At 35.4% G+C, this 13,766-nt stretch overlaps 1 protein-coding gene across 1 annotated transcript in view; it reads left to right on the forward strand.

The window, feature by feature from the left end:
• The window catches only part of UNC13C (unc-13 homolog C), a 624,577-nt gene that overhangs the window by 523,765 nt on the left and 87,046 nt on the right, over positions 1 to 13,766 (forward strand). Inside the window, exon 26 of the mRNA XM_008016541.3 lies at positions 12,025 to 12,148. Coding sequence (XP_008014732.3) covers positions 12,025 to 12,148 — 124 coding nt within the window. The remainder of the gene's footprint in view (positions 1 to 12,024; positions 12,149 to 13,766) is intronic.

Raw genomic sequence — 13,766 nt, forward strand, 5'->3', positions numbered from 1 at the left:
CAGACAAGCAAATGCTAAGGAAATTTGTTACCCCAGACCTGCCTCTCAAGATGTCCCTAAAGGAGTGCTAAACATGAAAATGAAAGATCAATACCTGCCAACACAAAAATACACTTAAGTACATCAACTATAGACACTATAAAGTGACTACACGATCAAGTCTGCATAACAACCAGCTAAAGACGCAATGACAGGATAAAATCGCACATATCAATATCAACCTTGAATGTAAATGGACTAAATGCCCCACTTAAAAGGCAGGAAGCTGTCTTTAAGAGACTCATCTCACATGCAATGACACCCATAGGCTCAAAGTAAAGGGATGGAGAAAAATCTACCAAAAAAATGGAAAACAAAAAAGAGCAGGGGTTGCTATTGTAATTTCAGATAAAACAGGCTTTAAACAAACAATGATCAAAAAAAACCCAATAGCATTATATAATGATAAAGGGTTCAACTCAACAAGACTTAGCTATCCTACACATATATCCACCTAGTACTGGAGTATCCGGCTCTATAAAGCAATTTCTTAGAGACCTATGAAAAAACATAGATAAATATACAATAATAGTGGGGGAAATCACCTTCCCACTGAGGCAGATCATTGAGGCAGAAAACTAACAAAGATATTCAGGACCTAAACTCTACACTTGACCAAAAGGACCTAACAGACATCTACAGAACTCTCAACCCAACAAAAACAGAATATACATTCTCCTCGTCTGCACATGGCATGTACTCTAAAATCAATCACACGATCAGCCACAAAACAATTGTCAATGAATTCAAAAAATTTGAAATCATACCAACCACACTCTCAAACAACAGTGCAATAAAATTAGAAATTAATACTAAGATGATCTCTCAAAACTATACAATTACATGGAAATTAAGCAATCTGCTCCTGAACGACTTTTGACAATGAATTTAAGACAGAAATCAAGTAACCCTTTGAAAGATTTAAAAGAAAAGGAATAACATACCAGAATCTCTGGGACATAGCTAAAGCAATGTTAAGAAAAAAGTGTATAGTGCTAAACATCCAGATCAAAAGGTTAGAAATTATCAATTTAACAACCTAGAGAAACTAGGAAAACAAGAGTAAACCAACCCAAAAGCCAGCAGAAGAAAAATCACCAGAATCAGAGTTGAACTGAATCAGATTGAGAGATGAGAAATCATACAAAAGATCAATGAAACAGAGTTTGTTCTTTGAAAGCATAAATAAGATTGGTAGACCACTAGCCAGACTAATAAGGGGAAAAGTGAGAAGATTCAAATAAACACAATCAGAAATGACAAAGTGAGCATTACCACCGACCCTACAGAAATCCAGATAACCCTCGGAGACTATTACAGAGACTTCTATGCACACAAACTAGAAAACCGAGAAGAAATGAATAAATTCCCAGAAACATACAAACTACCAAGATTGAACCAGGAAGAAATTGAAACCCTGAACAGACCAATAATGAGTTCTGAAATGGAATCAGTAATAAAAAGCGTATCAACCAGAAAAGGCCCTGGAGCAGATGGATTCACAGCCAAATTTTATGAGTTGTGTAAAAAAGAGTTAGTACCAATCCTATTGAAACTATTCCAAAAATTGAGGAGGAGGGACTCAACCTCATAACTCATTCAATGAGGCCAACATCATTCCAATACTAAAACCTGGCAAAGACACAACCAAAAACAGAGAAAACTTCAGGTCAATATCTTGATGAACGTAGATGTAAAAATCCTCAGCAAAATACTAGCAAATCAAATCCAGCAGCATATCAAAAAGCTATCTCAGGATTATCATGTAGGATTTATTCCTAGGATGCAAAGTGGTTTAACAGATGCAAATCAATAAATGGGATCCACCACATAAACACAACTAAATACAAAAGTCACATGATCATCTCAATAGATGCAGAAAAGGCTTTCAATAAAATTCAACATCGCCTCATGTTAAAAACCCTAAACAAACTAGGCATTAAGGGAACATACTTCATAATAATAAGAACGACTTATGACAGACCCACATTCAATATCATACTGAATGGGCAAAACCTGGAAGCATTCCCCTTAAGAACCAGAACAAGACAAGGATGCTCACTCTCACTACTCCTATTCAACATAGTACTAGAAGTCCTAACCAAACAATCAAGCAAGAGAAATAAATAAAAGGCATCCAAATAGGAAGAGAGAAAGTCTATCTCTGTTCACATGTGATGTGATCATATACATAGAAAACACTATAGTCTCTGCCCAAAAGATCCTAGATCTGATAAACAACTTTAGCAAAGTTTCAGGATACAAAATTAATATACAAAAATCAGTAGCATTTCTATACACTAATAGCATCCAAGCTGAGAGCCAAATCAAGAACACAGTTCCATTCACAATAGCCACATACACACACACAAGAAAAACCCTAGAAATATAGCTAACGAGGGAGCTGAAATTTCTCTAGAACAAAAATTCAAAATACTGCTGAAAGAAATCAGAGATTACACAAACAAATGGAAAAATATTCCATGCTCATGGATGGAATCAGTATAGTTGAAATGGCTATATTACCAAAGCAATTTACAGTTTAAATCCTATTATTATCAAACTACCAGCAATATTTTTCACAGAATTAGAAAAAAACAATTTCAAGATTCATTTAGAACCAAAAAAAAAAAAAGAGTCTGAATAGTCAAAGCAATCCTAAACAAAAAGAACAAAGCCAGAGGCATCACAGGACCCAACTTCAAACTATACTACAAAGCTACAGTAATCAAAAAAGCATGGTACTGGTACAGAAACAGACACATAGACAAATGAAATGGATTAGAGAACCTAGAAATAAAGCCACACACCTACAACCATCTGATCTTCAACAAAGTCAACAAAAGCAATCAGGAAGGGAAAGAACTTCCTAGTCAATAAATGGTGTTAGAATAACTGGCTAGCCATATGCAGAAAATTAAAAGTGGACCCTTTCCTTTCACTGCTATAAAAATCAACTCAAGGTGGATTAAAGACTTAGATGTAAAACCTAACACTATAAAACCCTAGAAGAAACCTAGGAAAAACCATTCTGGACATAGGCCCTGGCAAAGTTTTATTATGAAGATTCCAAAAGCAATTGCAACAAAAACTAAAAATGAAAAATAGGACTGATTAAAGAGCTTCTACACAGCAAAGAAACTATTGTCAGAGTAAACAGACATCTTACAGAATAGGAGAAAATATTTGCAAACTATGCATTTGACAATGGTCTAATATCCAGACTCTATAAGGAGCTTAAATAAATTAACAGGCAAAAAAAAAAAACCATTAAAAATGAGCAAAGCATATGAGCAGACACTTCTCAAAAGAAGATGTGCAAGCAGCTAACAAGCATAAAGAAAAATGCTCAACATCACTAATCATTGGATAAATGAAAATCAAAACCACAGTGAGATACCATCTCACACTGGTCAGAATGACTATTAGTAAAAAGTTAAAAAATAACAGATCCTGATGAGGTTGTGAAGAAAAGGGAATGCTTATACACTGCTGGTAGGAATGTATGTTCATTCATCCAGTGGAAAACAGATTGGAGAGTTCTCAACGAACTTAAAACAGAACCTCAATTCAACCCAGCAATCCCATTACTGGGCATCTATCCAAGGAATATAAATTGTTTTACCATAAAGACACATGCATGCATATATATGTTCATTGCAGCACTGTTCACGATAGCAAAGACAAGGAATCAACCTAAAAGCCCATCAATGGAAGACTGGATAAAGAAAATGTGGTACATATATATCATGGAATACTACACAGCCATAAAAATGAATGAGATCATGACCTTTGCAGCAACATGCATGGAACTGGAGGCCATTATCCTATGCAAACTAGCACGGGAACAGAAAACCAAATACTGCATGTTCTCACTTATAAGTGAGAGCTACGCACGGAGTACAAATAGGCACAAAATAGGGAACAGTAGACACTAGAGCCTACTTAAGAGTGGAGGGCGGGAGGAGGGTGAGAATCAAAAACTACCTATTGAGTGCTATACTTGTTACCTGGGTGACGAAATAATCTGTACACCAAATACCCAAAGCATGCAGTTTTCCCATGTAATAAATTTGCACATGTGCCCTATGAATTTAAATAAGAGTTGGAAAGGAAAAAAGAAGTTGGATATTCTTCCAGGTAATTAAACTTATTTAGTGCCTTTCTTTTTCTTTCCATCTAAACTTTCCCACAGTCATACTTATAAAATATTTAAATAGGTAAGGATAAAAAAGAATTAACTCATAGGAAGAATCTCTTCTGTATACTATGACTTCTGTTTTAATTCCATTTACCTTTGGTTGCCTTCTTACTACATCAATAAGTCTAATGTTGTTATCTATTTAATGTCAATATTTAGTAGGAAAATTAAGCTTTATGTTTGGTTCTCTGTGGGGAAATATCTAGAAGATAGGTATATAGGTAAGTAGATAATAGGACGTATATAGAGAAGTAGGTACAGAAGAAAGGAGAGAGGAAAGGGAAGAAGTAAAAAAAGAAAAGAGAGAAGGAGAAATACTTTTCCTCATTTCTTTAGTTTGTTAATGTAGATTTTCACTTTTACAACATAATTTTCTATATATTCTCTGGACATTTTTATCTTAGCATATGACTTTTTTCTGTGGACAACACAGAAATGGGTCATTACAAACACAAGAGCATTGGTTGTGAATGTGATGGTGATGAATAGCAGGCCCAAGCAATCCCAATTCGCTTCAACCTCTCACTGGAATGCCTTTTGTTTTTAAGAAGTCCAATCAGTAGTTTGGAGATGTATTATTTATTATTAGAGAAACTATTTGCTTTCTATGTCCTGTGACCAAAGTTGTGGAACATAACAGAAAGTTTTGAGTAATCTTGGTACTTCCAACTATTAGCTGAGTGACTTTGAATCCATTTCACCATCTATAAAATGGGGCTAATAGGTAAAATGGGTTGACTCTTATTTTCAGTACATTTTGATTCTTATTTGTACTCAGTCTTACTAAAGTATAATTAGAAGTAGACAATTATGTCACCATATGTGTCATATCATTTAATTATTGGTGGAAAGAGATAATGTATAAAATTAGGAAATAATCTATGAGCTTTAAGTATTTGTAAAAGATATTTAAAATTTTTGAAAGAAATATGTCATGAAGAATTGCAGAAATCCTCAGGGCTAATTCAGAATGCATAACTTAAAAGCCACTGCATAGGGGAGATACTTAAAAGCCACATATTGATAGTGTTTTCAAGGAGCTAATAGATTAGGAGGAGAAATAAGAAAGGAACACAAACATAAAATGTTAAGTGATAATGAGTACAATATTTACTTCTACTTCAAAGAATGAATAAAAAATTGATTTGCTTTGGGTATTTAAACATGGATAAGGTTGTGATATATGAAAATGAGGGACAGGCGTTCCAAGGGGAGGGAAAACAGCTAGGTAAATTTTCATGAAAATGCGATTAATTATATGACAGGAAATCTTTATTGCCAGCCAGTACACATGGCATTTGAAAATTGTCTGATTAATTAGTTTTGTATTCAGCCAATCTAGATAGCTCAGGTTCTGAAATATATGCTTTTCAGCTTACATTATCAAGTTGATTAATTCCGACTGAATTAAAGAGGCATTTGCTCGTTTGCCTTTATTTTCTATTATTTAAAATAAACAATAGAGGCTTGAAAGTCTTCAAGGTGGTTTGAGAAAATTCCCTTAGAAATCATGTTATATTATAAATGTATAAGCTCTTTTTGTACTGTGCAGCCTCTCTAAATAAAACATCTTACTTCTTTATGTTACACTCTCTCCACCAAGACCTCACCACTTCACAAATTGAGGTGTAAGCTGCATTTTCAACTAGCAAAAATCCTGCAATAAGCTGTGCACGTGACAATGATTTTATTCCTATTCTTTTAGTTCCAGTCTAAGCAGGATTAGTCAGCATGCCAAGTATGTGAGCTGACCATAAACACAAGATTAATTCTTAGACTTGGATCTTTAGAAAGTGGAAACTGTACATCTGCAGCAAAAGTGGCAGAGTTATTGTGTCTCATACCAGGAATTTCTCTGTGGATAGCCTGTTTTATTCTTCCATGACACATCTGCTGCTTTCTACCCTATGTCCATGCCAAATACTTACCAGCAAGCTAGAAATGGTACCCTTGAAAAATAGTTTTCAAATTACAGGAGCTAGAGTTCCACATACATGCCTCCGGGGTCCCCAACCTTCCTCTGTATCCAGAGAAGTTTGCTTTCACATATTTTTATATATTGGGCTTTTACATATATAGTGTTAGGGTAAATACTTTAACATAAAAATGTGTCTTGAAAATCTCTCCATGTGCCTCTCACATGCCTTTCAATGTTATCCATTGTATTTATATAAATACAATTATGTATATCTTTAAATATTTAAAACAGCCAAATCTGTCTGTCATGACTAGAGCCCAGGTTATAATTTCAGAGTCCAAAAGCATACAGAGTAGCATTATAGGGAGTCAATGAGGCTGCCCTGAAATATATGACCCATCTTTGGCTCTCTGTGAAACAGATTTAATTCACTCGGAGACTCAAAGAGGCCAGGGTCATATCATAGTATATTTAATATAGTATTATTATATTATAGTATATTTAATAGATATTTATGCAGCACTGTGTCTTCATATACAGGCTCAACTTCCTACATAAGCACATTCGTCAGAGGCAGTATGGGACATTGGAAGACAGGCTGGATTTAGAAGAAAAGAGTCAAACGTTGAATCTAACTTACTAGCTTCAGTTCCGTGGACAAGTACCCAAGCCTCTCTGTGCCTGTTTTTGAGTTGTAATATGGGTATAATAGTAAATGAGAAACATATATAGAAGAATTTTCTAAAGAATAGCTTGTAGAGGTATTATACAAGTGCTAGATACTGTTACATCATTACGTCACCGTGAGAAGAATTTGTAAGGAATACCTTACACCTATTAAAATTGGTAAATTTTTATCCTTGATTGAAATTATATATACCTTTCCCATGTTGTTATGTTGGTCCAGTGCCCAGTAGTGCTGAAAATGTATTTCCTTGGTGTTCCTAGACCATGAACATGGGCATATACTATGTTGGGGCGAGGGTGAAAATGGTGTGCTTTGGGAGAGTGACTCCCTGTGGTGAAGGTCTGCCTTCTGCTGGTTAAAAACATGGGTTCTGTTGTCCTTTTCTCAACTGTCATGCCAAACCTTGGTGACTAATATCAGAAATTGCTCTAGGTTTAATAAGTATTAAATATGAATAAAAGGGATCATTTGCCTTTAAAGATATTTTACTTTGTGTGCTTTAAAAGTTATTTTTCATTGGTTTCAAAGAACGTATTTATTTCTGCCTTGATTTTGTTGTATACCCAGGAGTCATTCAGGAGCAGGTTGTTCAGTTTCCATGTAGTTGTGGGTTTTGAGTGAGTTTCTTAATCCTGATTTCTAATTTGATTGTGCTGTGGTCTGAGAGACTCTTCGTTATCATTTCTGTTCTTTTGCATTTGCTGAGGAGTATTTTACTTTCAATTATGTGGTCAATTTTAGAATAAGTGTGATGTGGTGCTGAGAAGAATGTATATTCTGTTGATATGGGGTGGAGAGTTCTGTAGAAGTCTATTAGGTCTGCTTGGTCCAGAGCTGAATTCAAGTCCTGAATATCCTTGTTAATTTTCTGTCTCGTTGGTCTGTCTAATATTGACAGTGGGGTGTTAAAGTCTCCCACTATTATGGTATGGGAGTTTAAATCTCTTAGTAGGTCTCTAAGAACTTTATGAATCTGGGTGCTCCTGTATTGGGTGCATATATATTTAGAATAGTTGACTTTTCTTGTTGCATTGATCCCTTTACCATTTTGTAATGCCCTTCTTTGTCTCTTTTGATCTTTGTTGGTTTAAAATCTGTTTTATCAGAGACTAGGATTGCAAACTCTGTTTTTTTTCTTTCCATTTGTTTGCTAAATATTCCTACATTCCTTTATTTTGAGCCTATGTGTGTCTTACCACATGAGATGGGTCTCCTGAATACAGCACACTGATGGGTCTTGACTCTTTATCCAATTTACCAATCTGTGTCTTTTAATTGGGGTATTTAGCCCATTTACATTTAAGATGAATATTGTTATGTGTGAATTTGATCCTGTCACTATGATGCTACCTGGTTATTTTGCCCGTTAGTTGATGCAGTTTCTTCATAGTGTTGATGGTCTTTAGAATTTGGTGTTTTTGCAGTGGCTGGTACCAGCTTTTCCTTTCTACATTTAGTGCTTCCTTTAGGAGCTCTTGTAAGGCAGGCCTGGTGGTGACAAAATCTCTCAGCATTTGCTTGTCTGTAAAGGATTTAATTTATACTTCACTAATGAAAACACAACATACCAGAATCTCTGGGACACAGCTAAAGCAGTGTTGAGCAGCAAATTTATAGCACTAAATGCCCAGAGGAGAAAGACGGAAAGATCTAAAATCAACACACTAACATCAAAATTAGAAGAACTAGAGAAGTAAGAGAAAACAAATTCAAAAGCTAGGAGAAGACAAGAAATAACTAAGATCAGAGGAGAACTGAAGGAGATAGAGACATGAAAAACCCTTCAAAAAATCAATGAATCTAGGAGCTGGTTTTTTGAAAAGATTAACAAAAGAGATAGACTGCTAGCCAGATTAATAAAGAAGAAAAGAGAGAAGAATCAAATAGATACAATAAAAAATGATAAAGGGGATATCACCACTAATCCCACAGAAATACAAACTACCATCAGAGAATACTATAAACACCTCTATGGAAATAAACTAGAAAATTTAGAACAAATGGATAAATCACTGGACAGATACACCCTCCCAAGGCTAAACCAGGGAAAAGTCAAATCCCTGAATAAACCAATAACAAGTTCCGAAACTGAGGCAGCAATTAATAACCTACCAACCAAAAAACAGCCCAGGACCAGACAGATTCACAGTTGAATTCTACCAGAGGTACAAAGAGGAGCTGGTGCTATTCCTTCTGAAACTATTCCAAACAATAGAAAAAGAGGGACTCATCCTTAACTCATTTTTTGAGGCCAGCATCATCCTGATACCAAAACCTGGCAGAGACACAACAAAAAAAGAGAATTTCAGGCCAATATCCCTGATGAAGATTTATGCAAAAAATCCTCAAAAAAATACTGGCAAACCGAATCTAGTAGCACATCAAAAAGCTTATCTACCATGATCAAGTCAGCTTCACCCTGGGATCCAAGGCTGGTTCAACATACGCAAATCAATAAATGTAAAACATCACATAAACAGAACTAGTGACAAAAAAAAAAAACATGGTTATCTCGATGGATGCAGAAAAGGCCTTTGATAAAATTCAGCATGCCTTCATGCTAAAAACTCTCAATAAAATAGGTACTGATGGAATGTATCTCAAAATAGTAAGAGATATTTATGACAAACCCACAGCCAATATCATACTGAATGGGCAAAAGCTGGAAGCATTCCCTTTGAAAACCAGCACAAGACAAGGATGCCCTCTCTCACCACTCCTATTTAACATAGTATTGGAAGTTCTGGCCAAGGCAATCATGCAAGAGAAAGAAATAAAGGATATTCAGATAGGAAGAGAGGAAGTCAAATTGTCTCTGTTTGCAGATGACATGATTGTATATTTGGAAAACCCCATCATCTCAGCCTAAAATCTCCTTAAGCTGATAAGCAACTTGAGCAAAGTCTCAGGATACAAAATCAATGTGCAAAAATCACTAGCATTCCTATACACCAATAACAGACAACAGAGAGTCAAATCATGAGTGAACTCCCATTCACAATTGCTACAAAAGAGAATAAAATACCAAGGAATACTACTTAGAAGGAAAGTGAAGGACCTCTCCAAGGAGAACTACAAAACACTGCTCAAGGAAATAAGAGAAGACACAAACAAATGGAAATAAATTTCCTGTTCATGGATAGGAAGAATCAATATCATGAAAATGGCCATAGTGCCTAAAGTAATTTATCAATTCAATACTATCCCCATGAAGCTACCTTTGACTTTCTTCACAGAATTAGAAAAAACTACTTTAAATTTCATATGGAATCAAAAAAGAGCCCATATAGCCAAGACAATCCTAAGCAAAAAGAACAAAGCTAGTGGCATCACACTACTTGACTTCAAATTATATTACAAGGCTACAGTAACCAAAACAGCATTGTACTGGTACCAAAACAGATATCTAGACCAATGAAACAGAACAGTGGCTTCAGAAATAATGCCACACATCTACAACCACCTGATCTTGGACAAACCTGACAAAAACAAGCAATGGGAAAAGAATTTCCTCTTTAATAAATAGTGTTGGGAAAACTGGCTAGCCATATGCAGAAAACTGAAAGTGAACCCCTTCCTTATACCTTATACAAAAATTAACTCAAGATGGATTTAAATCTAAGACCTAAAACCATAAAATCCCTAGAAGAAAACCCATGATTATCTCAACGGATGCAGAAAAGGCCTTTGATAAAATTCAACACGCCTTCATGCTAAAAACTCTCAATAAAATAGGTATTGATGGAACATATATCAAAATAATAAGAGCTATTTATGACAGACCCACAGCCAGTATCATACTGAATGGGCAAAAACTGGAAGCATTCCCTTCGAAAAACCATTCAGGACATAGGCATGGGCAAACACTTCATGACTGAAACACAAAAAGCAATGGCAACAAATGCCAAAATTGACAAACGGAATCTAATTAAACTAAAGAGCTTCTGCACAGCAAAAGAAACTATCATCAGAGTAAACAGGTAACCTACAGAATGGGAGAAAAGTTTTCAATCTATCCATCTGACAAAGGTCTAATATCCAGAATCTACAAGGAACTTAAATTTACAAGAAAAAACAAACAAACAAACAAAAACATCAAGAAGTGGACAAAGGATATAAACAGTCACTTCTCAAAAGAAGACATTTATGCAGCCAACGAACATATGAAAAAAAGCTCATTATTACTGGTCATTAGAGAAATCAAATCAAAACCACAGTGAGATATCATCTCACACCAGCTAGAATGGCAATCACTAAAAGTCAGGAAACCATGGATGCTGGAGAGGATGTGGAGAAATAGGAACGTTTTTACACTGTTGGTGGGAGTGTAAATTAGTTCAAACATTTTAAAAGACAGTGTGGCAATTCCTCAAGGATCTAGAACTAGAAACACCATTTGACTCAGCAATCTGATTACTGAGTATACACCCAAGGGATTATAAATAATTCTACTATAAAGACACATGCATATGTTTGTTTAGTGCAGCACTATTCACAATAGCAAAGACTTGGAACCAACCCAAATGCCCATTAATGATAGACTGGGTAAAGAAAATGTGGCACATATATACCATGGAATACTATGCAGCCACGAAAAGGGATGAGTTCATGTCCTTTGCAGGGACATGGATGAAGCTGGAAGCCATCATTCTCAGCAAACTAACACAGGAACAGAAAATGAAACAATGCATGTTCTCACTCATATGTGGGAGTTGAACAATGAGAACCCATGGACACAGGGAGGGGAACACCACACACCAGGACCTGTTGCAGGGTGGAGGGCTGGGAGAGGGATAATGTTCAGAGAAATACCTAATGTAAATGTCCGGTTGATGGGTGCAGCAAACCACCATGGCACATGTATACCTAGGTAACAAACCTGCACATTCTGCACATATATCCCAGAATTTAAAGTATAATGGAAAAAAAGGTATTTTTCTTTTCAAAGCCTGTGGATTTAGAAAACAACGTAAGAAAAGAAGTATGCTGATTTCATTTTCTATCAAATATACAGAATTATCTAATGTACAGAATCATGAAATAGTTTTTTGATATTATACATTTTGTATAATAATTTAGTAAATGGAATTTAGCATTTGAAAATTGTAAAGGCCTAAATTGATACCTTGATATGAAATTTAAAAGTGAATATATATATATATATATGTATTTTTGCAGATTAAGTCTTTCAGCAAAAATCTGTGAGAAAACAGTCCTAAAGCGAGTTTTGAAAGAGTTATGGAAGCTAGTTCTCAACAAAATAGAAAAACAAATTGTTCTTCCTCCTCTGACAGATCAAACAGTAAGTATATAAAGTTTGGTTATGCTTTCACTAACCCATCTGTTTTTGGTTTAAGTGAATGGTTTTCATCCCAATGAAGTACTAATTAAATCCCTTTTGGGAAAAAGTGTTTGGTATCCAGTTTCTTAACAATGATCATACAAATTAGTTTCCTATCCAGTCCATTTTAAATAGTGACAATAGCAGTCAAACTTCATGTTGCTTCACAGTCAGAACTTAACCTCTTAAAACATGTATCAAAGTTCTATTTATAGTGTTGTCTGGTTTACACATGTAATTTTTATTTAATTTTACTGACCTCAAGAAAATAGAATTAAGATACAATGTATCCACTGTGCTTCCTTCTTAAATTTTACAGTTTATGGAGATAGTTACACCACTGCTATTTGGATTTTTGTTTTTTACCTTTCAATTATTCTTTCATCTCTTACCTCCCCACTTGGAGGTTAATAGAGGAAGCACCTTTTAGTGAATCTGAAGAATGCGATTGTATTGCACAAACAAAAAGGAAAAGAACCAGAAAGATCAATTGGCTGCAAAGTTAGACAGTGGTCAAGTGAATACACAGAGCCAGGTACCTCTGTTCACATATCCTGAGCCAAACAAGGGAAAAATAACACTAACAAGCACCTGTTATAGGGTAATGTATTTTTTCTCCATGACTGAGGAAGATAAATTGATGCAAATAATGAGTAAGTATAAATGGAAATAAAATATGTATTATTATACATTAGTTATACACACTCAGTCCATGTTTATCCAGTGAAAGCATATGCCTAGAAAACATTTTCTTATAAAGTGTTCCAAGATGCAAATATGCATATGTTTTTGTTGATTTACTGCCAGACAGTGAGTGATAAAATATAAATTACTTTGAGTTTCGCTTAATGCCGTGAATGTGTGGTTTAATCATTTTATAGCCTACGTATATATATATAGGTTCCAAGTCACATTTATAAATACACACACACACACACACATTTTACTTCAATATATAATATATTTCCATAACACCAGTTAGCAATTATGTAACTGTTCAATAGAGGAATATCAGTATAATCTGGAAGTTGGGTTGGTTTATATATAAATTTCCCTAGGTCAGAGGCTCTGGAATATAATAGAAAAACTGTAACTTCAGCAGAAAAAGAAAAAAAGCTCTCACTTTGGCTACTTCACAGACCCGTTTTAAAAAGAAAAAAGAGGAGAGTAACTGTTCATGCGCTCCCTCTCTGGAAAATGGAACCTTGCATGACTGTCACAATGGCAGGCTACCTTCCCCCTCTGCTGGTAGCTCCACTTGCATGAGCATTGTCTCAGCCCACTATTGAACTCTGCTGTCTTGTTGTTTTGTTTATTTTGCATTTATTTATTTATTTGAGACAGGGTCTCGCTCTTTCACCCGGACTGGAGTGCAGTGGCATGATCTCAGCTTACTGCAAGCTCCGCCTCCCAGGTTCACGACATTCTCCTGCCTCAGCCTCAGACTACAAGCACCCACCACCACGCCTGGCTAATTTTTTTGTATTTTTAGTAGAGACAGGGTTTCACCATGTTGGCCAGGATATTTTGCATTGTTAATGTTCCTTAAGGCAACCATTAGCTTCACTGAGTTCCCTGC

Source organism: Chlorocebus sabaeus, chromosome 26 (genome assembly GCF_047675955.1).
Source record: "Chlorocebus sabaeus isolate Y175 chromosome 26, mChlSab1.0.hap1, whole genome shotgun sequence".
Lineage (NCBI taxonomy): Eukaryota > Metazoa > Chordata > Mammalia > Primates > Cercopithecidae > Chlorocebus > Chlorocebus sabaeus.